Source organism: Chrysemys picta, chromosome 8 (genome assembly GCF_011386835.1).
Source record: "Chrysemys picta bellii isolate R12L10 chromosome 8, ASM1138683v2, whole genome shotgun sequence".
NCBI classification, from domain to species: domain Eukaryota; kingdom Metazoa; phylum Chordata; order Testudines; family Emydidae; genus Chrysemys; species Chrysemys picta.
The window spans coordinates 15,058,950-15,083,454 of record NC_088798.1 but is presented as its reverse complement, the minus strand read 5'-3'; the positions used below and the strand labels follow the sequence as shown (position 1 = coordinate 15,083,454).

The 24,505-nt window shown below is 41.5% G+C and overlaps 1 protein-coding gene across 9 annotated transcripts in view; it reads left to right on the top strand.

Annotated features, from left to right (window-relative positions):
• The window catches only part of MYSM1 (Myb like, SWIRM and MPN domains 1), a 31,054-nt gene extending 13,302 nt beyond the window's left edge, over positions 1–17,752 (top strand). For 4 of the 9 annotated variants that reach the window (XM_042851409.2, XM_005284792.4, XM_065553918.1 and 1 more), the window contains 12 exons: positions 10–140; positions 3,287–3,390; positions 5,192–5,269; positions 7,725–7,813; positions 8,160–8,214; positions 8,301–8,351; positions 9,134–9,208; positions 9,562–9,750; positions 10,110–10,242; positions 12,872–12,977; positions 13,118–13,175; positions 14,185–17,752. In XM_042851409.2, the coding sequence (XP_042707343.2) occupies positions 10–140; positions 3,287–3,390; positions 5,192–5,269; positions 7,725–7,813; positions 8,160–8,214; positions 8,301–8,351; positions 9,134–9,208; positions 9,562–9,750; positions 10,110–10,242; positions 12,872–12,977; positions 13,118–13,175; positions 14,185–14,352 (1,237 nt within the window). In that variant the 3' untranslated portion in view covers positions 14,353–17,752. The remainder of the gene's footprint in view (positions 1–9; positions 141–3,286; positions 3,391–5,191; positions 5,270–7,724; positions 7,814–8,159; positions 8,215–8,300; positions 8,352–9,133; positions 9,209–9,561; positions 9,751–10,109; positions 10,243–12,871; positions 12,978–13,117; positions 13,176–14,184) is intronic. The other 5 variants (XM_065553917.1, XM_024104889.3, XM_065553920.1 and 2 more) reach the window with 2 other exon arrangements.
• Positions 17,753–24,505: the final 6,753 nt, after the last annotated feature.

Below are 24,505 nucleotides of genomic sequence, written 5' to 3'. Positions count from 1 at the left end.
TTATTTTAGGGAGCGATGTAAACCTAAATACCTGAATAAGACTTCAGTACGGCCAGGCCTTAAGAACTGTGGTGATGTTAACTGTATTGGACGGATACACACGTACCTGGAGTTAATAGGAGCAATTAACTTTGGCTGTGGTAAAAAGAACATTTTAATCTGCATCCATTCAGATTGTAACCACAATGTTAATAGTATCTGTTATTGGTCAGAAACCATTTTGATAAGTTGTGTACATTATATGAGGTATAAAAATCAAGGTAGAGAGAAATCTGTATTTTCAAAAGAATTTTTTGAGTTAAATTCATTCCTGAGTACCTTCTGCATTCAGTCCAATCAAAACTATCCATGTGGGTAATCTTCATTCCATCTCTCTTTTTCTCTGAAGTGTCCAGTCACCCTTATTTCATGTAAGCTCTTTGGGGCAGGTACCTTGCCTGATGGCGTCCTGATCTGTTTGACCTCCCACCCCTTGTCATCATATAAATCCTAATGGACTACTTGTATGAATAGATATTAGTAGGTATAAAGGTTGCAGAATATGGCTCTAAGATTATAGACCTTCTGAAAGAAAATAAGTTGTGCTTTTGTTTTGCTTTTAAATTTTCAAAATACTTGGTGTCTTCAAGTATGGATTCTGATTATTGACTGCACTTTCTCATAAGATGGGAGAAGCATAACTTATTGAAAATTAGCATTTAACCTGTTTCTTTAGCTAATCTGGTATATAGTTTGAAGGAACCACAGTTGTCTTGTGAGTGAACGTACATAATTCTCACAGCCCCTCCTCATGTCCTACAGTCTGTACTATGCAATGTTCCCTCTCACTCTGTTGGTTGATGGCAGAGCAAAGATTGACAGTCAGCCTGGGGCAAGGACAGCTTCTTTGTGGATAACTTGAGTTCTCTGCCTCCACTCCTGGGTAAACATGGGATCTCCTTGTTGTAGCAAAGCCTCCAGGATTGGACTAGCAAAAGCATCTTGAATTTGACTAATTGGAGACTCCTAGAACTGTGGGTTTCTAAGCAAGGTTTGCCTCAGACTATGTCTGGGGCCCCACTTCCAAGAAGACCTCTTAACTTGGCAAGAGGCTTCAGACATTTACCCAAATACAGGTGACGTGTACTTTGGACAAATGGATGCTACGGGCAGTTCTACAGGGTTATGCCATCAAACTTAGCAGTTCCCCAGAGATAAGTTCATAGTATTTCCCAGATCAAACAACTTAACCAGACACCAAAAACTAAAAGCCATCTTGGCACTAGGGCGGTACAGCTGGTATCAACAAGACAGATTTTGTGGGGTGTACTTGGTATTTTTAGTGATCCTAAAGAAAAATGGGGACACGAGCCATCTTAGATCTCAAATCCTTAAGCAAATCCACCAGGTCTCTGAAGTTCTGATTGAAAACACTAAAGTCTATCATTACGACTCTTATCACCCCGGTATTTAATGACTTCAGTAAATCTCAAGGAGGCTTACCTTCATGTGATAGTCAAGGAGAGTAACTGAAAATTTCTGCCCTTCTGTTATAATGGGAAGCATTTTCAGTACAGGGCTCCCCCATTTGTACTAGTGTCTGCCCCACAAGTCTTCACAAAGATCCTGGTGGTCTTGCATTCTAAGAGAAAGGGGGTACATGTTTATCCCTACTTAAGACCTGAAAAGGAGACTCTCAGATCACCCTTCAGCATCTAAAGGAGATTATAACCTGCATCCGGGATAATGGGTTTCTGTTGAACATGCAGAAGACTCTTCTCTAGCCATCTCAGGGTACATCTACACTACAGGGGGGAGTCGATTTAAGATACGCAAATTCAGCTACGTGAATAGCGTAGCTGAATTCGACGTATCGCAGCCGACTTACCCCGTTGTGAGGACGGCGGCAAAATCGACTTCTGCGGCTTTCTGTCGGCGGCGCTTACTACCAGCTCCGCTGGTGGAGTAAGAGCACCGATTCGGGGATCGATTGTCGCATCCCGATGGGACGCGATAAATCGATCCCCGAGAGGTCGATTTCTATCCGCCGATTCAGACGGGTAGTATAGACCTAGCCTCAGTGACTTTTGCTTTTAGAAGTGATCAGAGACACCATTTCCGAGGAGAGACAACAGAAGACCCTCTCTTTAATTCACTAAGTGTCATCTGGTCATCAGACATCCCTAGAAGTCCTTGATACAACTCCTCAGTATGCTAGTTTCATATGTAAATACTCTACAACAGAACAGATTTCATCTAAGGATGCTTAGATATATTTTTCTTATCATAGGAAGAAATTGCACCCAATCAAGAACAGAGAATCACTGTTCCAAAGTGAATCACTTCCTACTTCAAGTGGTGAACTGAATCACCTTTAAGATTCCAACAGTGTGTCCAGTATCAAAACTGGTGAAATTCATGATCACCATCACTGTAAACTTTCATGCATGGGGAGCACTCCTCAACAGGACAGTGGCTAATGAGCCTTTGTCCTGTTTGAAGAAGAGGAGGCATATAAATGAGCTAGAGCTCAGAATGATCAGACTAACCCTACTCTGCTTTCAAAAGCCAGTCCACCAGCATCATGTATCTCTCAGCCGATGACATGACTACAGTTGCTTACATCAGCCAACAAGGGGGAACGAAATCTTCCTCCATCCACAAGGAAGTGATACATCTGTTAACTTTGTTAGAGCATCATCTCTCCCCCTAAGCTATCCACATAATGGCTCAGCAGGAAGGACCTGGAGCTTGAATCCTTCTCTATTTCAGGAAGTGTAGAAAAAGTTCAGGGTTCCAATCACAGATCTCTTTGCCTCAAGGGAAGGAATCAATGTTCTGTCTGAAAGGTGGCCATAATGCTTAGTTTACAGCTTTCTTCACGTACCTCTACTGGCAAAGATGAGAAAAAAGATCCTAAAGGAACCGGCCACCATCCTCTTGATTGACTCATATTGTCCCCACAGCTAGTAATTTTCAGCTTTGGCAGCCACCATTTTGGGATTCTCCACAGGTGGTGATCTTGGCCCTTAGCTGTGTGTGAAACTTTGTTCTGCCTCCAACCTTCGGGGAGGGAAAATGCCCCACCGTACAGACTGCTGGACATGGAGGGTCCTAGAAAGAAAATTCACAGATAAGAACGAAGTTTTCCTTTCCTAAAGTTGGTATGCTACTGAGTGAGGACCAGATGACTATACTGTTGCCTGATCATAGAGTAATACCTCCTAGTTGAGATTTGTATTAAATATGGATTTTTTTATTTACCAGGATTCGTGAACAATAATGTGTGTGCTTTGCATTCCTATAGAACAGGCTGTGTATAACAGACCACAACCAGCTGATAAAACACGATCCAAAGAAGGCAAAGACACCATAGAAGCATACCAGCTTGCTCAGCGTTTGCAGTCTATGGTAAGATGAAAATAAAAAGTTGTGTGTGTCAGTAATAGGACCTCTTCAACTTTCACTTTCGATACAGGGCATCTGTCTGAATTTCTTCTTAATCCATTCAGCTTCGATCACTTTCCTGAGTGTCCTTTGATTCAAGTGTCTGCTTTAGCACCAGTGTTACTCTTTGTCATACCTGTCCTAATTCTGGCTTCCACTCCAACTTGCTAAGTCTTATCTGTCTGGAGCTAGAAAACCCAGCATAATTTGCATCTGTGAGAAAGCATTGGCGTGTTCTGGCAGCATGTAGTGAGGCTGCCTACATTTTAATGTGTACATTTACCAAGTTTTTGGAGTGACTTATTTAGAGCTTAGCATTTATAACCGAGCATATATGGGACGTTATAAATAATGTATTGCTTCATTAAAAGAATAAGATTTGCAGGATAATTATGTAACAAGTGTATGTCATAGCAAATTTTTATTTTGCTGTAAAGATATCTTATGTATTTAAATCTGTTGGTGCAAGAAAACTAAATCAACCCCACAAAGGAAGTGACAGAAAAGAAAATCCATCTATGAAATAAAAAATGTTATGCAGAAAGCATGAGCCATACTCAATACTGTTTGCATCACAGTTTGCAGTTGTTTACTAGTAGATTTAGTCTTGGCAGTATTCGATTTAAATCGATGTCCGTAAATGTTGATTTCAGCTGACACACTGAAATTGATGAAAAAAATATCCATTAGTAACAGTTGATGCAAGTGCAGCCTCTCCCTCCTGCACCTTGTGCCTGCAGGGACTGGGTGGTATTGGTTCTGTGGCAGCACAGATTGAGCCTTCTGCAGCCATGCTATTATGGGAGTGAGCGAGTGGGTTTTGACGACGAAGCTGCAAAGAACTCCTTGCATGGCTGCAAGGCTGATGATGCTGGATCCCTGCAGGTGCAAGCTGCAGGGAAGGCTCAAGTCCTGCTTGGGGGACAGAGCCGTTTGGCAACTGGATAATTTCCCTGTAGCTGGCAGCTCATCTTCCACCTTCCCTTGCGGTCCTGGCTGGGTGTCTCTCCTCTGCCCTGCCATGACCACAGCCTTCCCCACACCATTCGGCTGCAGGGAACGGGTGTCACCCATACTGCGGCAGCACAGGGAGCCCTCTGCAGCTCTGTTGTCACGGCCCTGCTCACTCATTCACTCACCAGTCAGGAGTGCGGGGGCTGTCCTGGCAGGAATTGTGCGGCAGCGGGATGACCTTCCCTGCAGCCAGGGGCTCGTCATTGTCCTTGGAGCCTTGGCTAAGGGTCTTTGTTTTGCCAGGCCTCCCTGGCACCTAGCGCCTCAGTGTCTTGGGCCCCTCAGCCACACCAGGAGCCCCGTAGTGTCAGTGCTGGCCTAACTCCAACTCTACCTCCCACCGCCCAATTTCCCACAACTGTAAAAATAAAAACTGTTAAAAATTGAAAAATTAAAAATAAAAATAAATATTAATTGTTGACATTAAAGAAAGAAAGAAATCTGCCAAGCCCACATACTAAACCATGCTGTCTGTACTAGATGGATGGATCTATGGATTTTACTCAGGTATTTAATGTACCGCTTAAGGAAAACCTTTCCTGATTTATTTCTAGAAAAGTTTCCAACTGTTGAATATAAACGAAAGTAAAGAGTTCTCTGTTATACAGTGAGACTATTCTGGGAGTCTTAATGCTTATGAGCCACTGACCATTTGGATGTCATTTTATGGCTGATTAAATTCAGCAAAAGTCAGTGCTTTGATGTGCATGGATTGATGATGTTTGACTAGTATTTTATCTGCTTCCTACAGCGTACAAGAAGACGGCGTGTGCGAGACCCCTGGGGAAACTGGTGTGATGCCAAGGATTTGGAAGGACAGACATTTGAGGTAACTCTTCTATTTTTAAACTGTTCTGGTAGATATGACTCTTGCTAACCATTTATCAGATGATATCTCATCAAAGGCATTAGAAAAAATGATTGCATAATAAGCATTAAAATTACATTTGTTCTTTTTGAAACCATGATTTGAAAATAATATTGGAGCAACTGTTAGGCAATTGTGCTAATATGGTGAATGTACTTTGAGTATGCATGTCCCAAACATGTCAAGTCATACTATAAAGCATGAGCCATACTTTATAAAGCATACACTAGGTCAGGGGTCAGCAACCTTTCAGAAGTGGTGTGCCGAGTCTTCACTTATTCACTTTAACTTAAGGTTTCGCAAGCCAGTCATACATTAACGTTTTTAGAGGGTCTCTCTCTATAAGTCTATATTATATAACTAAACTATTGTATGTAAAGTAAACAAGGTTTTCAAAATGTTTAAGAAGCTTAATTTAAAATTAAATTAAAATGCTGATCTTATGCCGCCAGCCCATTCAGCCCGCTGCCGACCTAGGGTTCCATTCACCTAATTCGGCAGTGGGCTGAGCGGGGCCCGCGGGACCCCGGCTGGCAAGGGGCTGGCTGGGACCCGAGACCAGGGGTGCAGGTGGGAATGTGGGGGGGGGGGTGCAGGAGTTCCTGTTTGGTGCTCAGGGTGGGGGTGGGGATATGGGGGGGGTGCAAGAGTCAAGGCATGGGGTGTGGGGAGGGCAGGGTATGTGGGGGGGGGCAGGAGTCAGAATGGGGGCTGGAAGTGTGTGAGGGGGTGCAGGGGTCAGGGCAGAGGGCTGGGTGTGTGTGAGGGGATGCAAGGGTCAGGGCAGAGGGCTGGATGTGTGTGGGGGGTTCAGGGGTCAGGGCAGAGGGCTGGGTGTGTGTGAGGGGGTTCGGGGGTCAGGGCAGAGGGCTGGGTGTGTGTGGGGGGGGTTCGGGGGTCAGGGCAGAGGGCTAGGGTGCTCAGTTTGTGGGGGTGCTCACGCCAGGGGCCTGGAGAGGATATGCCCCGTTCCCACCCCTTTCTCCAGGGCCCCATCCACACCTTTTCTCTGCCTCCTCACCGGAGCAGCGAGCACACTGTGGCTCGGCTCCCTCTCCGCCTCACAAGGGCAATCAGCTGATCGGCGGCAGGGAGAGGGAAGGGGAGGGGCAGGAAAGCACCACGGTGGGGGAAGAAGCAGGGGAGGAGGGAGCTTGGCTGCTGGCATGACCAAGCTTCTGCCTCCTGTCCCCGCAGGAGAAATCGGTGTGCGGGGGGGCTGAGTGGGGCCAGGACCCCGGCAGTCAGAGCGGTGATAGATTTGTAACTGACCAGTTCCCACCTTTAACTTGGGTTTTTAGCTGTAAGACCGTGGGGACCTTATAGCAGGTTCAGTGATTGGTATCATGGGGAAAAAATAGAGCATTTGTGATATACCTAGGAAGCACTATTTTAGTTGACTAGACCTAGATCTAGCAGTCAGGAGACCTGGGTTTCAGTCCTGATTCTTACACTCTTTACTGTGACCTTATTAAGGCTAGCTGAGGTGGAAAGAAAATTTAGGCCTTTTAGGTTTCCAGCCCTGTACTTATTCCTCTAGGGATAGAGTATAGGAAAGTGAGCAATGCCATCCCCCTCCCCAAAATTGTCTGATATCCAACATTGTAAGATTTTTCAGAGTTCTGAAGTGTTTACAAGTTTAGATGACACTGAAGTATTTCGCAGTGCCATCAACATTCAAAGTCAATATAGACTAAACAGACAGATGGCTACTGTGTGCCAACACTCCTAGTGTTCTAAACCTTAGAATGAGCAGAGAAACTCAACAGATAATCCTACTCTTCCTGTGTGGGGAAAAATGTGTGACATTAATGACATCAAAATTGCTGAACTACTTTTTTTCAAACTCAATTTGTTTATTAGATCTCATTGAAATCTAGAGAACACATGCAGTTTAAACAAAATCCACTTTTCTGCCATTGATTTATGTATGTACAAAATGTCACTCACAAGACAGCCATGCTTCGTGATTGAGGCAAGCATGGGATCTAATAACTAAAATGTTTGGCTGCCGCATCTACCATTTTCTGCAAAGAATGACCTTTAGGTTGAGACAATGTGGAAAATTTCGGCACCAAAGAGGAACTGCTTTGAGAAAGTTTTGACCAGCTGATTATAATGGAAGTTGTACTTATGCATATATTTGACAGTGAAGTCTTATGTGAGATGTGGATGCCAGTACTTGAACTCTGATTAGATCAAGCCTTGGGGATGATAGGAAGAGTCTCTTCCATCTTCCTGCAAAAACAGATCTATGTGCTAATGGCTCTGTCACTATTTTCACACTGCGTGGTGTATTCTGGCTGTTTCAGTGCATGAGTGATTCAGTGACAAAAGCCACTAGCATGGCAGGGTGCAAATTAGTGTCCAGAATCTAAGTACCTGGCAATCATTACTGATAAAATTTGTTTTTTAGCATCTCTCGGCTGAGGAACTAGCAAGAAGGAGAGAGGAGGAGAAACTTAAACCTACAAAACCTTCTAAAGGATCAAGACAAATAAAAAGGTTTTCTTTTTGTGTGCTGTTTGCTCTGCAATATCTCTTTTGGAAATAGATAATTGGCTTGCATAGATTCAAACCTAAATATTATGAATCATTACTATGTAGACATATGTGCTTTGCAATCTAGATTTTTAAAAAGTCTGACATCACAATTGTAAATTACAAAACGTTACCGTTTAAATTCATGGGTGTATATTGCAAAATTCCAGTAATTAGGGAGCAGTCACTGGAGCGGGGGAATGAGCAACTCCAATAAAGAAGGAGCTGTTGGGAGAAAATGTGATTTATTTAAAAACTTTTTTTTCATTGATTGTCCTTATCTTTAGAGAAATTTTCTTTCATTTTGTAGTTCCTTTGATCCCTTTCAGCTGATACCTTGCTGTTTCTTCACTGAAGAAAAACGAGTAGGTACATATTCATGAATAATCAAGAACATTCATTTATTTACTTAAAGGATGTCTCTTGTATTCATTATTGCTTGTCATTTCAGGAACCATTTCAGGTGAAAGTGGCTTCAGAAGCACTTTTAATAATGGACTTGGTAAGGATTAAGCATTGTTTTATAATGGACTGAAGTATATATTTTGGTATATCCCCATTTTCCTCAATTAGTTTCCTTCCCATTTAGAGCTAAAAGCAAGAGTCTACTACAGGAGAAATCCCAAACTACTGCATGTCCTTACGGTTGTGTCTATATATTTTACTGTAATAATAACCATAGTTTATGCAAGCTGTCTACCAGCATGAATGGCTGTTAATGCCTCTTCTTGTTCCAGATGAAGTCACTAGAGAGTTGTCACTGACTTAAATAAGAGCAGTAACAGATCCGTACTCAGTTCCATTTCTCCCAGGATATCCATCTTCTGTGATAGGAGTTGCTCCAAAAGAAACATCTCTTCATTGTGCATGTTGCCACTTAGGAATCTATTGGGATCATTACTCTATTTGCCCAGCAATCCAGAAGATGATTCAGTATTTGCGTATTCTCTTTATAATAACAAAGTATGCCATGCCAGGCCAAAGTCTTCTCAGTTGTGACAGAGGGTTCCTGGTGTTAAATGGTGACAATTTCTCCAACTAACAGCACCTCATACATACTTAATACTTAGATGTATGGCAAAGATCATCTTTATTCAGTTACTTTAAATTGAAACACTCAGTATTTCAAAGTCTTTATTATTCTCAGTTTTCCTTCTAAACCTTACTGTGAAAGAACCTGTGAAGATAGTGTTTTATAATGTAAATCCAAGATTAGCAGTAGTTATGAAAATGGATATTTTTAACAAATATTTTAAGTAATGTGTATATATTATATATCTTTAGCATGCTCATGTTTCCATGGCAGAAGTAATAGGCCTGTTAGGCGGAAGATACTCTGAAGCTGATAGAATTGTTGAAGTAAGTTTTGGGTTTTTTTGTTTTTTTGTTCTTGGTGGGGTTTTTGGGTGGGGGAGGGTTTCAATGTTCATTCTGCATTTCACTAAAAGTATCGGTTAAATGCCTTATATTGAAAAAAAATTGATGCAAGAATTAGTGTCCTACAGATTATTGAATTAGTTGTTCTTTAGTCTTAAAAAGTTGAAATTTGAAAAGTTAATTATTGTAATCTTGATATTACAAAATTTAAGATCTCATAAAAATATCTGGCTGTCATCTCTTCTACACTTGCATAAGAGAATCTAGTATTTACCATTGATTTAAATGTGTTCACTCAATGTTTCCATTTATCCATATGCGGATGTTATTTACAGATTTGTGCAGCAGAACCATGCAATAGTCTCAGTACAGGACTACAGTGTGAGATGGATCCAGTGTCTCAAACTCAGGCCTCAGAAACCTTGGCTGTTAGAGGGTACAGTGTTATTGGGTGGTACCACTCTCACCCTGCATTTGACCCCAACCCTTCGATACGAGATATTGACACTCAGGCTAAATACCAGGTACTCTTTGTGTGTATGTTAAAAAAAACCTTTCATTTCTAGTATTTATAATTTAATATGCTTAATGCAATAGTGGTTCTGGTTTGCACAATTGAAAATCTTTTTGGTTGTAAATTGATTTTTAGCTTTACAGAGTCTTACAATGATTAATTTAGAGATGGTTTAATTGAAATTGAGGGAAGAAAGAATAATAAATATAATATTCTATATTTACATTAGAGTGGGGTAACCTCAGATTTGTAAGGATTTACTAATGTCTCTCTCTATCTTCTAATTTTTTAATATAAAAGATAGTTGGAAGAGGAGTTTGTATTGCACTTAGAAAATATATTACCAATTTTATTTTTTCCTTCATTTAGAGTTATTTCTCCAGAGGCGGGGCAATGTTCATTGGAATGATCATAAGTCCTTATAACCGAAATAATCCTCTTCCATATTCCCAGATTACTTGTCTGGTTATTAGTGATGAGATTAGTTCTGATGGCTCATACCGTAAGTATCTGAACTAATTACTTTTACCCCACTCCTCTTGAGCCTTCAGGATTTTAGATGGAAAATTTATATTCTTAACATTTGAACAAGGGCTTGAAGGAGTCTCCCATCTCTGAAGTTGGGCAGCTTTCCCTGAAATGGAGGGGCTTAAACCATCAGTTCCTGCACAATTTAACTTTTACTTTAAAAAACCATTAGTATTTTGTGACCTCATGAGTGAAAAGGAATACTTCCAACTATACAAAGATCTAGTGTTGTCTTCCTGGCTGCATACAGACATGTATTGTCTCTGCTGCTGCTCATGGCTTTCCCAGATCACAGCCAAGTGAAGTTATCAAGACTGGTCAGTTTCACTGTTGGTATTCAGAACTCTGTGGACACCAGTGAAACCCTTAAGGATTATGTCACTTTCACTCTGCTCCTTCAGAAAGCTATGAGCAGACACAGGCATGGAGGCGAGGAGGACCACGCTATCACAGAGACCTAGAAAGAGGGGTGGAGAAGCAAAGAAGAGAGTACTATAGAAGGGGTACTATAACTGCAGGCTACTTTTTAGTAGTTGGGAATTTGGCGTGCAGAGGGAGTTCACACTAATCATACCTATCAGCCAGAGGCTAATATGAAAAGATGTAGTCCCAAACAGATTCCGGGATTGATAATTTGGCAGGAATCCCAGCTCTCTTCCCCTTTCCAGCAGTACAAAATGGGCTACTTATAAGGATGTTGCCCATAGACCTTCCAGGTTTGCTCCATTTCACCCAGTTTCACATATCGACTCTGGCTGGCAGGTTTATTCTTTTGGCTAGTGAGCATCTCTTAAATTTATCAATTCTTGACTCGGGGTACGTCTTTACTACCCGCCGTATCGGCGGGTAGCAATCGATTTATCTGGGATCGATATATCGCGTCTCGTTAAGATGCGATATATGGATCCCCGAACGCGCTTACCGTCGACTCCGAAACTCCACCAGAGCGAGCAGCGGTAGCACAGTCGACGGGGGAGCCGCGGCCGTTGATCCCGCGCCGTGTGGACCCCAGGTAATTCGATCTAAGATACTTTGACTTCAGCTACGCGAATAGCGTATCTTAGATCGATCCCCCACCCCCCCAGTGTAGACCAGTCCTTGGATATTTTGATAACTAATAAATACGACGTGGGGGGCACAGTGTTGATGGAAAAAAACCCTGACACCTCACAGAAGACTCCGAATCCCATTTCATGTAGACACACCTTTCATTTAGCCTCATCTCATGTGTTATATATTTTCCCCCTCCCCTTTTTAAAAAAATTCCTAGAGATACTTTGTATAAAAATTACAAGGACTATAAGAATTGATCTGTTTCCTGTGTTTACTCCCTTGCTGATCTGAGGAAAAGTCACAGGATAACAGTCCATTATTAGAATTAATTTTTCCTTTTCCACAGTTCATAAATGCTGTCCCCTAACTCAGCCTTTGCCTCCAAACATCAGGGACTTGAATCTTGCGGGGTTGGGGAAGATAGATAGATCTGACACTTCCCTCATTATGTTTTATAATGGCCTGTACTGAGGAGAGACCAACCACCTGGAAATGTGCTTCCCAATGCTGTGGGCAGAGTGTAGATGACCTTTTTGTGGTACTCCTTGATTACCATACTGACAGCATCACATAGAGTAACCCTGTTCCTGCCATCTTGACTTTCCTATGACTCACAGCTAAAGTGCTTGTGAATACCTGGCCTTAGTCATTGTCATTTTTTTGTTACGTAGATTGTGGAGACGACTTGTTTTCAGGTGGCAAATAGATGCACTATAAGGAATAAATACATTTTTCTTAAATATAACCTTCTACACTTTTGGAAACCAAACTCTGGTATCTTATGTGGAATATTAACCATGTGGCCACCTTCCCAGTCAGTGCAGATAGAAACATAATTCATACACGTGTCTTAAAAACAAATCTGTTTCTTTCTATACAATTGTTCTTGTTAGTTAAATAAATTACAATATTAGATACATAGTATATTTTTCAGTGTCTTTCATGGTCCTTCAGTGATTCCTTAAAGGTTTGTTCATCTATGCCCATTCTCAGTAATGTAACTAGAAGTTTTAAGACTGAAGTTCTTGCTTAGAAACTTAACTTTCCTTACTCTCTCTTACCCTCCCCCCAAACTTAGGGTAACAATCAGTCACCACAGTATCAGCCACCACACCTCACTTGTGAATAAAAAAGAATACATATTACCCATATGGTTTAATCCACAGGGAACACTGGGACACCAGCCAAGAGATGAGAAATGTGACTTTAAAAATAAAGGAAAGTGGTGATAAATTATAAAATGTTTAGTTTTGCTGTTTTACTATTCTTTTGCAGAGCTATTTTGTTTTGAAAGTTTAACCCCAAACAAAAATGTGGTATAATTTAATGAAAAAAACTTTGTTTTTTCTATCAAACTTAAATTTGAAGCCTTAAATTAGCTGACAGTGTCACTTCAACCTGCTTAGTGTTGGTAAGTAATAGGTTTGCAAGTTATTGTTGCTGCAACAGGCATAAGTAAAGTATGAACAGTTGCAAGGAAGGAGGGAGATTTGAAGAGGAGTGGCAGGTATAAGGGAACCAGGGAGTAATCCTGTTTTAATGATTTACAGGCCTGCCTTACAAGTTTGAAGTACATCAGATGTTGGAAGAACCTCAGTGGGAATTAGTGTTTGAAAAAACAAGATGGATAATCGAAAAATACAGGCTTTCTCATAGGTGTGTGTGTGTTTGCTTGCAATTTACTTGTTTTTAAGATAAGCCACATTACAGTTTTTGTGTATTTATTCTTAGTATTTCAATAGAAAACAGATTCGTCCATTTCATCCAATCAAGACTTTTTATATTTTTTCCAATAGCAGTGTCCCCATGGATAAAATCTTTCACAGGGATTCTGACCTGACCTGTTTGCAAAAAGTAAGCCTTTAAATTTTTTAAATGTCACTTTTTTTAGAGTAATCTGAAACATCTATAATCTCAGCCATGAAAATCACAATTTTAGGCCAGTTGCAATACATATCTTTTATATTGCAGCTCATAATTTTATTTACCATAACTATGAAAATAAGGTTGGGTTATGTTTCCATATTTGCTGTTGACTTCATTTTTGGAGTTGAGGCCAACGGTTAAATTAATATTTGAAGTTTTAATCTTAGTTAAAAGGGAAAAAAAGCAAATTTTTGCCTCTCCTCTGCATGTTTGACTTCTATTACGTCAGCAAGAGTTGTCGCACATTGAGAGAATTAGTCTCCTAAATCCTTTATCCTGTTCTTAAAATGGTGTTACTCCATATTTGTCATGCATAAGTGAGAATTTTATGAAGTTCTGAATAATTGAATCTGTAACATTAATTGTATAAACAACACAGAAAATTTGCTCAAAGCAAAAGTCATATAAACAGAAGACATGCAATAATTACTCTCATTTATTTATTTTTCTTTCAACATGACTGTTCATAAACAACTTAAACCTAAAATTGAACTGGCAGAAAGATCTTTTGAATTTAACTATTGTATGATTTATGGTAAAAAAAAATCCTGTGTATAATTGTCTATAGAATAATGTACGTCCTGTGTTGCAAAGATTATTATTTCAAGCCTATATTTCATAGCCAATTATTGAACACAAACTGATCACCAGCTAAAGTAAAAAATAATTGTTCCCTTAAGCACAATTGATCCAGCTGTGCTTGGCTTTTCTCTAAAGCAGTTGGTATAGGGAACTATCAGAGTCAGGGCCCCAGACTGAAAGGGATCACTGATCTGTTTCTTTATGGTAATCCCTGTATACAGTTTTTATATTGCACGGTTTCTGCAAACCTGCCAAATAAATCAAGGTTTACTCTTACAGCATTTATCAGCTAGAAAGACCAAACTGTTTTTCGTTTTTTTCTACTGAACTTAATACTAATTTTCTTTTAAACTAGCTTTTGGAGTGTATGAGGAAGACTCTGGGCAAGGTAACGAACTGCTTCATTGCTGAAGAATTCTTGACTCAGATAGAAAACTTATTCCTTTCTAGCTACAAAAGTGAGAAGCAGAATAATACAGCTGAAGAAAATAAGAATGTGTGTCCCAATGAATTGCCAATGTGATGGCTTTTTCAGTGATGAAATTTCAGTTGCATGGACTACTATCCATTGTTCCTCTTTCAAAGTTATTGTCTCAGTTGACAATAATAGGGACATAATCCAGTATCTCAGATAGTGTAATGGTTCTAAAAGACATTTAGAAAACCTCTAACAAATGTTTTCTGATTACATGTGAAATTTTTATTTTTTACATTCTGAAAATTTATCGAATAGTATCACAAGCTTTGGGTTATCATTTGGCCAGCAACCTACCATTGAGAAGGACAAGCTGAAATACAGAACACTGTTTCTGTGCCTAAAGGAGAGGGTCCCTCCTCTAAGTCTTTGAAAATGGAATTTTGGCCACCTTTCTGTCCTCAGATGCACATTGTATTGAGAGTTAGATGTGTACATCAGAGGGAAGAATTTGTCCCATAGTGCATTGTGTCGTCTAAATTTGCATAGTTCTGCAGATGAGATTGATACCACTCTATCACTGCAAAGATTATAGTACATCTGATACTAATTTTCCTGGTATCTACTCTAAACTTTTACTCTGCTCAATTTAATCCACTCTGTTATTCCTTTCTGAGCCACTACAGACAATTTTTTTCTGGCATACCCTTCCCCATCTTCCATAATTCATGGAAATAAGGCTAGCAGGACATAATTATTTGTCGCTTCTTGTTGCCACAGTTTCCAGTGGAAACAATAAGTTCTGATTATTACATGTTGTACTCTTTCCTATCTTCCATATTACAGAGACACAATGCTATCTTGTTCTATCAGATCATCATTATTGTCATTTCCTGGTTATCACAGGTTAATGCCATATGGCAAAATCTAGCGCTGTATTGTGGCAGCCAAAAAAATGTTTGTCACAGCTGCATAGCAGAAAAGAAAATGAAGTGCACATGTGTTACATTCACTTCCCTTCTCTTTACAATAGCAGGTTAACAAGTAACTACACTGTTCATATCAGCTTCTGATACAATTATACATTCATACAATTATATATTCAGATAAATTAGTGCCAGGTAAGCAGATTGATTTGTAATTGAACCTCAAGAGAAATACTGTTATCAGAAATCGTAACTTCCAAACATTTTATCAGCTGTATCACGGTGTGTAAATTTTTGTAGAAGAATATCAGTGGTGGATTTCTTCCTGAATCATGGGCAAACTGTTGATGAGTGTACACTTACTACTGTATGTGAAGAGTATCTTGGCCAAAATGTCTTAGGTATTTGAAAACAGAGAGTAACCAAGAACTTAGATTATCCCTGTGTTTTTTGGATCCAGTCATACTATAAAATGTACATTTTAATTTTATATCTGGCCCTGTATAATAAAAATGCAATTTAAAATATTTCAGATTTACATCTTAACTTCATCTTGCTCTGTGCACTTAGGAAAAAAAGATATGTTAACAATTAAAAGTGAGGATTGCAAAACTTTAATATTGTGGGATCACATCCCAAGTAGATACCTGTTTCCAAGAAGGTAAAAGCAGCTGTTGTTGTGCTTTCTAAAATGGAGTTTAGTCCCTTTTCATTTCAAAGTGGATGATGCAGAACCTAATTTTAGAAAAAACATGGACATACATAACTAGAGACTTTTTCCAGGCTGTATTCAAGACCTATTGTCTTAATAATATTAGAGAACCTTCTGCACTGTGTTAATCTGCAGATAAGAGGCTTTAGATTCTAGTGTGATGTGTATAGTCCATCAATTTAAAAGAAGTGCAGTCCTTACACACACACACACACACACTCGCTCGCGCTCTCTCTCTCTCTCTCTCTCTCTGGACCTTTTATTTCCCCTAGATTGCATGTAATGTGAAATGCCATCTCTCTCCTCTTTCCTAAATGAAAGTATTGCATGGCTCTCAGTATTTCTAGCTGTAGACTACACATCTTGCTCACAAAACAGATTTCCCATCTCCCTCAGTTTAAATTTTGGAGTATTCCTTTATCAAGTATTGTGTTGCAGTTTTCAGTGGTTTTATACGTTACTCTATAAAAAAGTCACATTGTATATATCTGTACTAAAATATGTTGTAAATAGTTATTTGTAGAAACAAAATCATTTGTCAAAAGACTTGAACCTCAAGTATAACTGCAGTATGTGGTAGATGTAGTGTCTTTGTTCTGGGTGTTATGTTTGAGTCATTTAAAACAAAATAATAATACAGTGAGGCAGTATTGCTAAAATAATGGAAACTAAATTTGCTGGCTGGTCTGCCCCCTTTTTAATGATTAAAGTGAGCAAAAACATTAATAATGATGTGCAATTGATTTTAAAAGTGTCATATATACAGTATCAACTAAGAAGTTTTGGATACAGGATGTTTTAAATTGTGGAATCTGAGTCGCTCTGACTTGCACATCAACACTATGATCCTGCAATCCCATTCTGATGAGTGGATTCTTGTGCCTGCCCAGAGACCTGTTCACTCAGTTTACAAGTAGAATTAGGGTCCAAATTTGCTCAGTGTACTTGTCGAAAAAATGGTTGTTACTGCTATTGCTGCAAACTTAATCCTGGATCTAAAATCCAAGCTGTGTTCTTTCTGGTTCATGCGTCATAGCCAGTAATAAATGTATTTTGTTTCACCAGCAGTAATTGGTCCAGTAAAAGATATTATTTTGCCCATCTTCTCTCTATCATATCCTGGGACCACAAGGCTACAGCAACACTGCAAACAAGTAATAAATGAAGCATTTGTGATAATAGTTAACAGTTCTATTGACAGTATATGAGCCAGAAAAGAACCCAGCTCGCTCTTCCTTAGTGTTGTGTCAGCTATGCAGTGCTAATATGACTTAAAAAAATAGTAAAAACTTACCTTTCTCACTATAGTAGCAAATATGACTTTAAACACACACAGGGAATAATTTCTTTTTACTAAGAAATCTCTATTTTTTACCCAGACGCTTTTCTGACGAGGACCATGTTTTTAGTATGAATGTGCTAGAGTGTGCGATTTAATCTCTTATAACACATCATATTTTGCCAAGATAACTTGCTCAGAAGAGAGAAGAAAATAGTAAGCAGCATCTTAGAAGACCCAATTTAAATTGAAATACTCAACAATTAAAGCCAAGTTGACCGAAGTACTTTAAATTGAATCTGTCTTGATGCTGTGATCAACTGAGCTGACTGCAATATTACGAAACACCTCTCCTTTGAGAAATGAAAATGATACGTTCTCTTCATCCATTGTATATGTTGTAACTCCCATGAATGCTGTGTGTGTGCACTGAGTGCATATATACTTACATGTGTATTTGTTGGCTGTTTTAAGTTTTAAAGACCCAATTGTTTGCAGTATTTATTCACAGGGATTTATACCATGTGCTTGACTTGTACATCAATATCTTAAAAAAACCCAAATAAATAAAAAGTTAATTTCCTAGGAAAACTGTTTAAGTTGTAGGAATTCATACACAGTATTGTCGTTGCCCATGATAAGTTATACACGTTTACATGTTGCTCAGACATGGTCAGTATTCCTGGTAGCTATTTTTAGAATGTTCTTTCACTGAAAGATTGTTTATCAAGTAACCCTACGGCTCTATTATGTGTTTGTAATAGTTCTCTCTTTTGAAATAACGTAAGAATTGGATATTAAGCACAAACTAACACTAAAAATGATGTGGTTCAGATAAGTGTGATAAGCACCAGTAGATGGTGCTCTGTTACACTGATATATTTAACTAAAAATATAATGCTTTAATATAGCATCTCCCAGCTGAAGATATTAGTGTTTTGGAGTGTGTGTTAGGCCTGATTGTTCCTTCTTTCCATCAATCCCTTCCCATAAAATCTTTAAAGTGTTTTTGTATTACATTAAAAAGTGTGTGTGTGTGTGTGTGCGTGTGTGAGAGTGTGAGAGAGAGAGAGAGAGAGAAGTGGAATCAGAAACACACTTGGTTTCACCCTCATAGCTTTGTTTTGATAGTGTATCAGTTTTCCCCACCTTCTATTTACTTTTTGTCTTTTTAGAATATAAGGTAATTGGGGCATGGGCTGTCTTTTGTATAGCGCAGGGGTCGGGAGCCTTTCAGATGTGGGGTGCCGAGTCTTCATTGATTCACTCTAATTTAAAGTTTCGCGTGCCAGTCATACATTTTAACGTTTTTAGAAGGTCTCTTTCTATAAGTCTATAATATATAACTAAACTATTGTATGTAAAATAAATAAGGTTTTTAAAATGTTTAAGAAGCTTAATTTAAAATTAAAATGCAGAGCCCCCCGGACCGGTGGCCAGGACCCAGGCAGTGTGAGTGCCACTGAAAATCAGCTCGCGTGCCGCCTTTGGCACACGTGCCATAGGTTGCCTACCCCTGGTATAGGGCTTAGCCCAGTGGGACCCTGATTCTGATCAGGGCCTATTATGGGTGCTACTGCAATGTAAATAATTCCAGTAATGATGGGAGTGTTCCCATTTTATAGATGGCACAGAGATAATGGGGATTTGCCTAGGTCTAAAGTCGATCTTTGGTACTTATATGACCCCTATCACCATAGTATCTGAGCACCTCACAATCTTTTTTAGTACAAGTACTCCTGTTCTTTTTGCGGATACAGACTAACACAGCTGCTACTCTGAAACTTTTTAATGGATTTATCTTAATACCCCTGTGAGATAAGAAAGTGCTATTATCCTCATTTAACAGATGGGAACTGAGGAACAGAGAGGCTAAGTGACTTACTCAAGGTCACATAAGAAGTCTGTGGTAAAGCAAGTGATTGAACTCCAATCTCCGCAGTCCTAGGCTAATGCCCAAACCACTGACCCATCCTTCCTCAAGCCTGTAATAGAGGCAGGAACTGAACCCTGTTCTCAAGACTCCCAGTCCTGTGTGGTAATTCATTAAATGAAATTGAGCTGATCTGAAATATAAGTGTGATCCCGAGCAGGGTGAGACGACATCAAGAAATCATTCTATCCAGTGTGTATAAGACAAATTATTAACTGGTTATTAGATTTTTATCGGCTGTAGATTGGGGTAGGTGTGTTTCTTTCATTTAGTCTTTTCATTCTTTTGACTGTCTTCTTTGGAAAGGGTGGAGTTGGGGCGGGGGAGGGTGCGAGCACCCACCGGCGCCAGGGAAAGTTGGCGCCTGTGTCTCAATTGTCCAGTGGTTCCACTGATTGTTTAACAGGCTTCCTGCTTCTGATGTACTTACTCAAAAACTAATAGCAATTTTTTTTTATTTGGCTAGCTGTTCTTCAAATTCTTTTTTGGCCTTCCTAATTATATTTTTACACTCGTGGGCACATTCTCAGTTCATGTACATTATAGCTCCAGTGAAGTCAGTGGCTATGACAGTTTACACTAGTTGAGGATCTCTGACTGAAAGAACTTCTCCAGAATGAAAACAAAAAAACACAGAGTTTATAACATAAGAGACAAGACAAGTGGAAGACAAGACGTGGTGAAGAAAGGAAGGGTGAGGAGAGAGGCTCGGTGAGGCAAAAGGGGAAGGCAATGCACCTAGAAGAACTGGTTTTGGAGGTAGTGGGCTGGCTTGACTTAGGAGACTTTTCCAAGGTGACAGTGTAAAAGAGTCAAAGGTGAGAAGTTGGGGAGGAGTGTAGAGAGCAAGTAGAGAGTTTGAAGAAATGAGAGCAGAGATGCAGGCAGGGAGAGTGGAGGTGTTGTAGTAGGAGACAGGAAGCTAGCTAAGGGATGTATTTGAGGAGGCGGGTGATAAGTTTGGAGTGGCTGGAGAGGATTACTTTTATCAGCAGTATTTTGAATGGCTTGAAGATGGAAGGCTGTGAAGGAGGTTACAGTAACCAGGGACCTATTGACTGAACCCTGTGCAAAAGCTTTAGAGAGAGAGAGAGTGTGTGTGTGTGAAAAGAAGCTAGATATTAAAGAGGAAGAAGCAACATGGCTTAACAAGAGCCTGAATACCAAGCAAGAAGAATTGGAACAAACCACACCCCATATATTCTAAAAAAATAAAAGAAATTAGAGTTCGAAATAATACTGCTTAGCAATTTCACATGTAGGTCTCAAAGTTTTTTCCAAAGGAGGGTAGATACTATTTTCATTTTACAGATGGAAAAACTGAGACACAGAGCAGTGCAGTGACTTGCTCAAGGTCACAAAATGAGCCTGTACAAGAACCAGGAGTAAATCTAGGAATTTACCTACTTCCTCTTCTTGGCAATGAAGGATTATTCCCTACACTGTATTTTATAACAATTTCTCTTATTCCAAATAGAGAGGGGACAAAGCCACCAATTTCAGTTCCAGGTCTGAGCTTCCTTGAAGTTTGAGGGTATTTGGATCTGCTGGTTTGGTTTAGGCCCATATTTGGTTGTAAATATGAACTGGCAGCCACTGTAGCTTCCTAATAATTCGTCCACTATTTACAATGAGACCTGCCTTAAATTAAATAAAGGGTAGGCTCTGGGAAAACCCCTGTGGAAGTAGAGTTTGAATATGGGTTTTTTTCAGGACCCATTCCTGTGAGTTAGAGTGCCTGAGGGTGCTCAACCTCTTGCACAACCTGCTCAGCACATCTGAGTTTCAGGAGTTTGTGCTTACCCAAGTCTGCAGGCAATGAGCAAGTAGAACGTCTGGCAGCAATGGGAAGATGGGAAAACAGTGACTCATGGAGTGTGGTGGATTGTTAAGAAACTTGGAATGTTGTCCACAGAGCAATTACCCCACCATCAGAAATTTTAGTATCTCCAGAAACTGCCATGACCATATCAACCACTCTATAAGGTAACAGAACAAGTGTGAAAGTTTTTGTATGTTTTATTGGCTTGGGCTAAATAGTATATCAAAGGGAAGTAGGGGGGGCAGAAACCATCCTCGCTAGAAGGAAGGAATGCCCCAACTGTTTTATAAATGAAAGTATAATCTGTAACTGGAGAAACTGTCAACCCATCATTGGTTTGACATTGCAGCTGCTCTGGGATTTTATTAGAGCAGATTAAAAGGAATTTTTGATATACAAAACTAAAATCCCCAAGCACCAAGAAACCAGACAATACAACAGCAGGGGAGCTGCAGGACAGAGGATTGGGAAACTGGCCGCATTACTGATTTGTGCTCCCTTCACAGGTCAGAGGAGGAGCGGAGTGTGTGATCCTGGAGGAGACAATGGAGTCCAGGGATCCAGGATAAAAGGAAGCATTAGCCATAGCTACCTCTTTGTGGTTCTGCCAGCCTAGCCCTGTCCTTGGCAGCACAGCTCCTTTTGGAGCCATACTACTCCTAACTCCATTGTCCATGCCTGGGGCTAGTACCCCCTCACCAAAGACAGTGTAAACATGGGGGCTAATGTTCCTAGGAGCAGTATTAACCAAATGCTATTTGCCATGCCAAGGAGACTGAGGGCTGTTCCACCCATCCGCTTCGCCTACCTGCAGTATCATTCCCCCCGGCACAGATCCTAATAAGCGCCCCTTCCTAGCTGCCTATTAGGACTGCTCTGCGGGGAATCCAAGCCTCTGGGATGTGTTAAGCTCCTGGAACCTCAACGGAGTCCAGCCGCTGCCGCAATCTTGTGATCCCTAATCATACTCTCAGGCCGTAGACCTATCTGGCATCCCCTTTGATTGTTTTAACCCACCATCCAACTGCCTACCCCTCTGGGTGCAGCCCTAACCCTTCAGCTTCTGGTTTACTGTTTAACTCCCTCAGGGGCCTCCAGCAGTTGTAAACAGTCAACACACACTTTGTTCAGTTACTCAACTTTATGCTCTATACTTAACAGATAAAGCATAGGAGAGTACCTCTCATACGAAACAATGACACATCCTACATGCAATGTCTCACCAGCTCACCCGTCCTGTGCATGTTCTTGAGGGATCAGGTGTGTTTCGTCAGGCAGGCAGCATCCTCTGGCCCCTTGCCTACCTTGCAGCAGCAGCCTCCCTCATCTTAAACCAGTGCAAAATGGCTCTCTTTCTCCTCTCTCTTATACTAGCACTGGTGCTCCTGGTCTGCTATTTCTTGATTCCAGTCTTCTAGCTACTGTGTTTCTTCTCCAGCTGCAGCTTCTGTTGAGCTGCCCACAACTCCTGTTGCTGTGGTGTACTCAGTCTGGATGGAATGTGGTGCTGCCTCTGTCAGGCTCTTCCTTGTTTGTCAGGGTGGGGAACCTCAACCCATAGTTGGGGCAGCAAATCCTTTGGGAGACAAAGAGACACCCAGGGGCGGCTCCAGGCACCAGTACACCAAGCACGTGCCTGGGGCGGCAAGTTGCGGGGGTCAGCCTGCCGGTCGCCATGAGGGCGGCAGTCAGGCTGCCTTCGGCGGCGTGCCTGTGGGAGGTCCACCAGTCCCGCGGCTTTGGCGGCGGGTACCCCAAAGGCGCGGGATGGGTGGATCTCCTGCAGGCATGCCGCCGAAAGCCGCCTGACTGCCGGGAGACACCACACACACTCCCTAGAAACCAGATGGGAGTGAAAGAACCCCATCTCAAGCTAACACCCAGAGGTTGAGGGGTAAGAAGGGCCATGCGAGAGCTCAGCCCCAGAGGCTCTAAAGAGAGAAATTATACAGACTGGTGGACAAGGGACACTATGGAATTTTGAAGGATGCATGCTGGCTTGCTTGCAAAATATTTACTACACCTCTATCCCGATATAAGGCGACCTGATATAACATGAATTCGGATATAACACGGTAAAGCAGTGCTCCCGGGGGGCGCAGCTGCGCATTCCGGCAGATCAAAGCAAGTTCGATATAATGTGGTTTCACCTATAACGCGGTAAGATTTTTTTGGCTCCCGAGGACAGCGTTATATCGAGGTAGAGGTGTATATGAAATTATAAAAGGTAAGAGGAAAAAATGCCATTTACGGATCAGCCTGTCCAGGAAATAAGTGCGCTCCCCTAGGCTGCTGGACAGCACCCTAGTTATACCCACTTCTTTAGGGGGAGATGTGACAGCTAAGGCAATTTCCTGGACAAACCGTATTGAATTAAGTTTGTGCATCTTTGTGGGCCAAGGATTGTATGTAATTCCATGGGGGAGGGAGATCACAGCCCTCTAAAAACTAAGAAGAGTGGGGGTGGGTAGACAAATTCATTCAGGTTGTAACACCTCCAGAGAGGAACCACCACCTGGAGGGAGGCTCGCATATACTAATTCACACTGGATTCTCCAGGGACCAACAAAGAAAGGACTTTTGAGTAAAATTGCGGAGTTAAGACTGACTCAGGGCCTTCTTTCTGATCCGGCAAATGGACAAGACCTTCGGTCTAAGGGGAGACCCCAATCCTTCCTGAGAAGAGCTGGAAAGACTTGCCTGTTCTGTGTTCTTGTTCTAAGCAGTAGGGGTTATGAACTTGTAACCACAAGAAAGCCCCTTGGTGTGGGTTGAAGGACTGTTCACCTGCCAGAGTCCTTGGAGTCAGGGGGTGATCTCTGGTAAGCTTAGCATGCATGTAGGTTCTTTTATTGTTTTTAATATGTTTTCTCTATAATGCTTTTTCCTTAAGAGCCATTATGCTTGCTTAGGAAGAGCTGTCTGGTAACTTAACTGTGGCAATTACACTGTTTACTGTCTCTGAGGAGAAAAGTAAAGCAGGCCTGCTTAGGCTGTCTGACTTTGCTGGGAAATTCACAGTATAGGCAGGGAACTGTAGAGCCTGAAAATATCTCAGTCAGGAGTGTGAGAGATGCATGTCTCAGCCCAAGAGAGGCAACGGCTGGGGATCCAGAAACCTATGAGTGGGTGCCTTTGCTGGACCACAGAAGCAGGGGCGGCAAGTTATATACACTCGTGGTGCCTGGGCTCCAGCAAGATTCAGGGCCCGGGGGCCCAGCTCCACCAATGTTTGGGGCCGGGTCTCTCCCTGGCCCCACCTGCCGCCCCCATGCACCTCCCCCAAGTGTCCCCCCAACCCCCACTTGCTGCCCCCGCTCACCTCCCCCGGCCCCGGAGCCTGCAGCTCATGCTGACTCTGCTCTGCTGGCTCCCGGCATCAACTGATGTCACAGGGTCCTAGTGCCCCCCGTCCCCTAATGGCAGGGCAGGCTGCCCTTACCCTGCCCTTCTGCCCTAGCCCTGAGCCTCTCCAACGCCCCAAACCCCTCAACCCCAGCCCCAGCCAGAGCCCTCATCCCCCCGCACCCTAATCCTCTGCCCCAGCCCTGAGCCCCTCCCACACCCCAAACCCCTCATCACCAGCCCC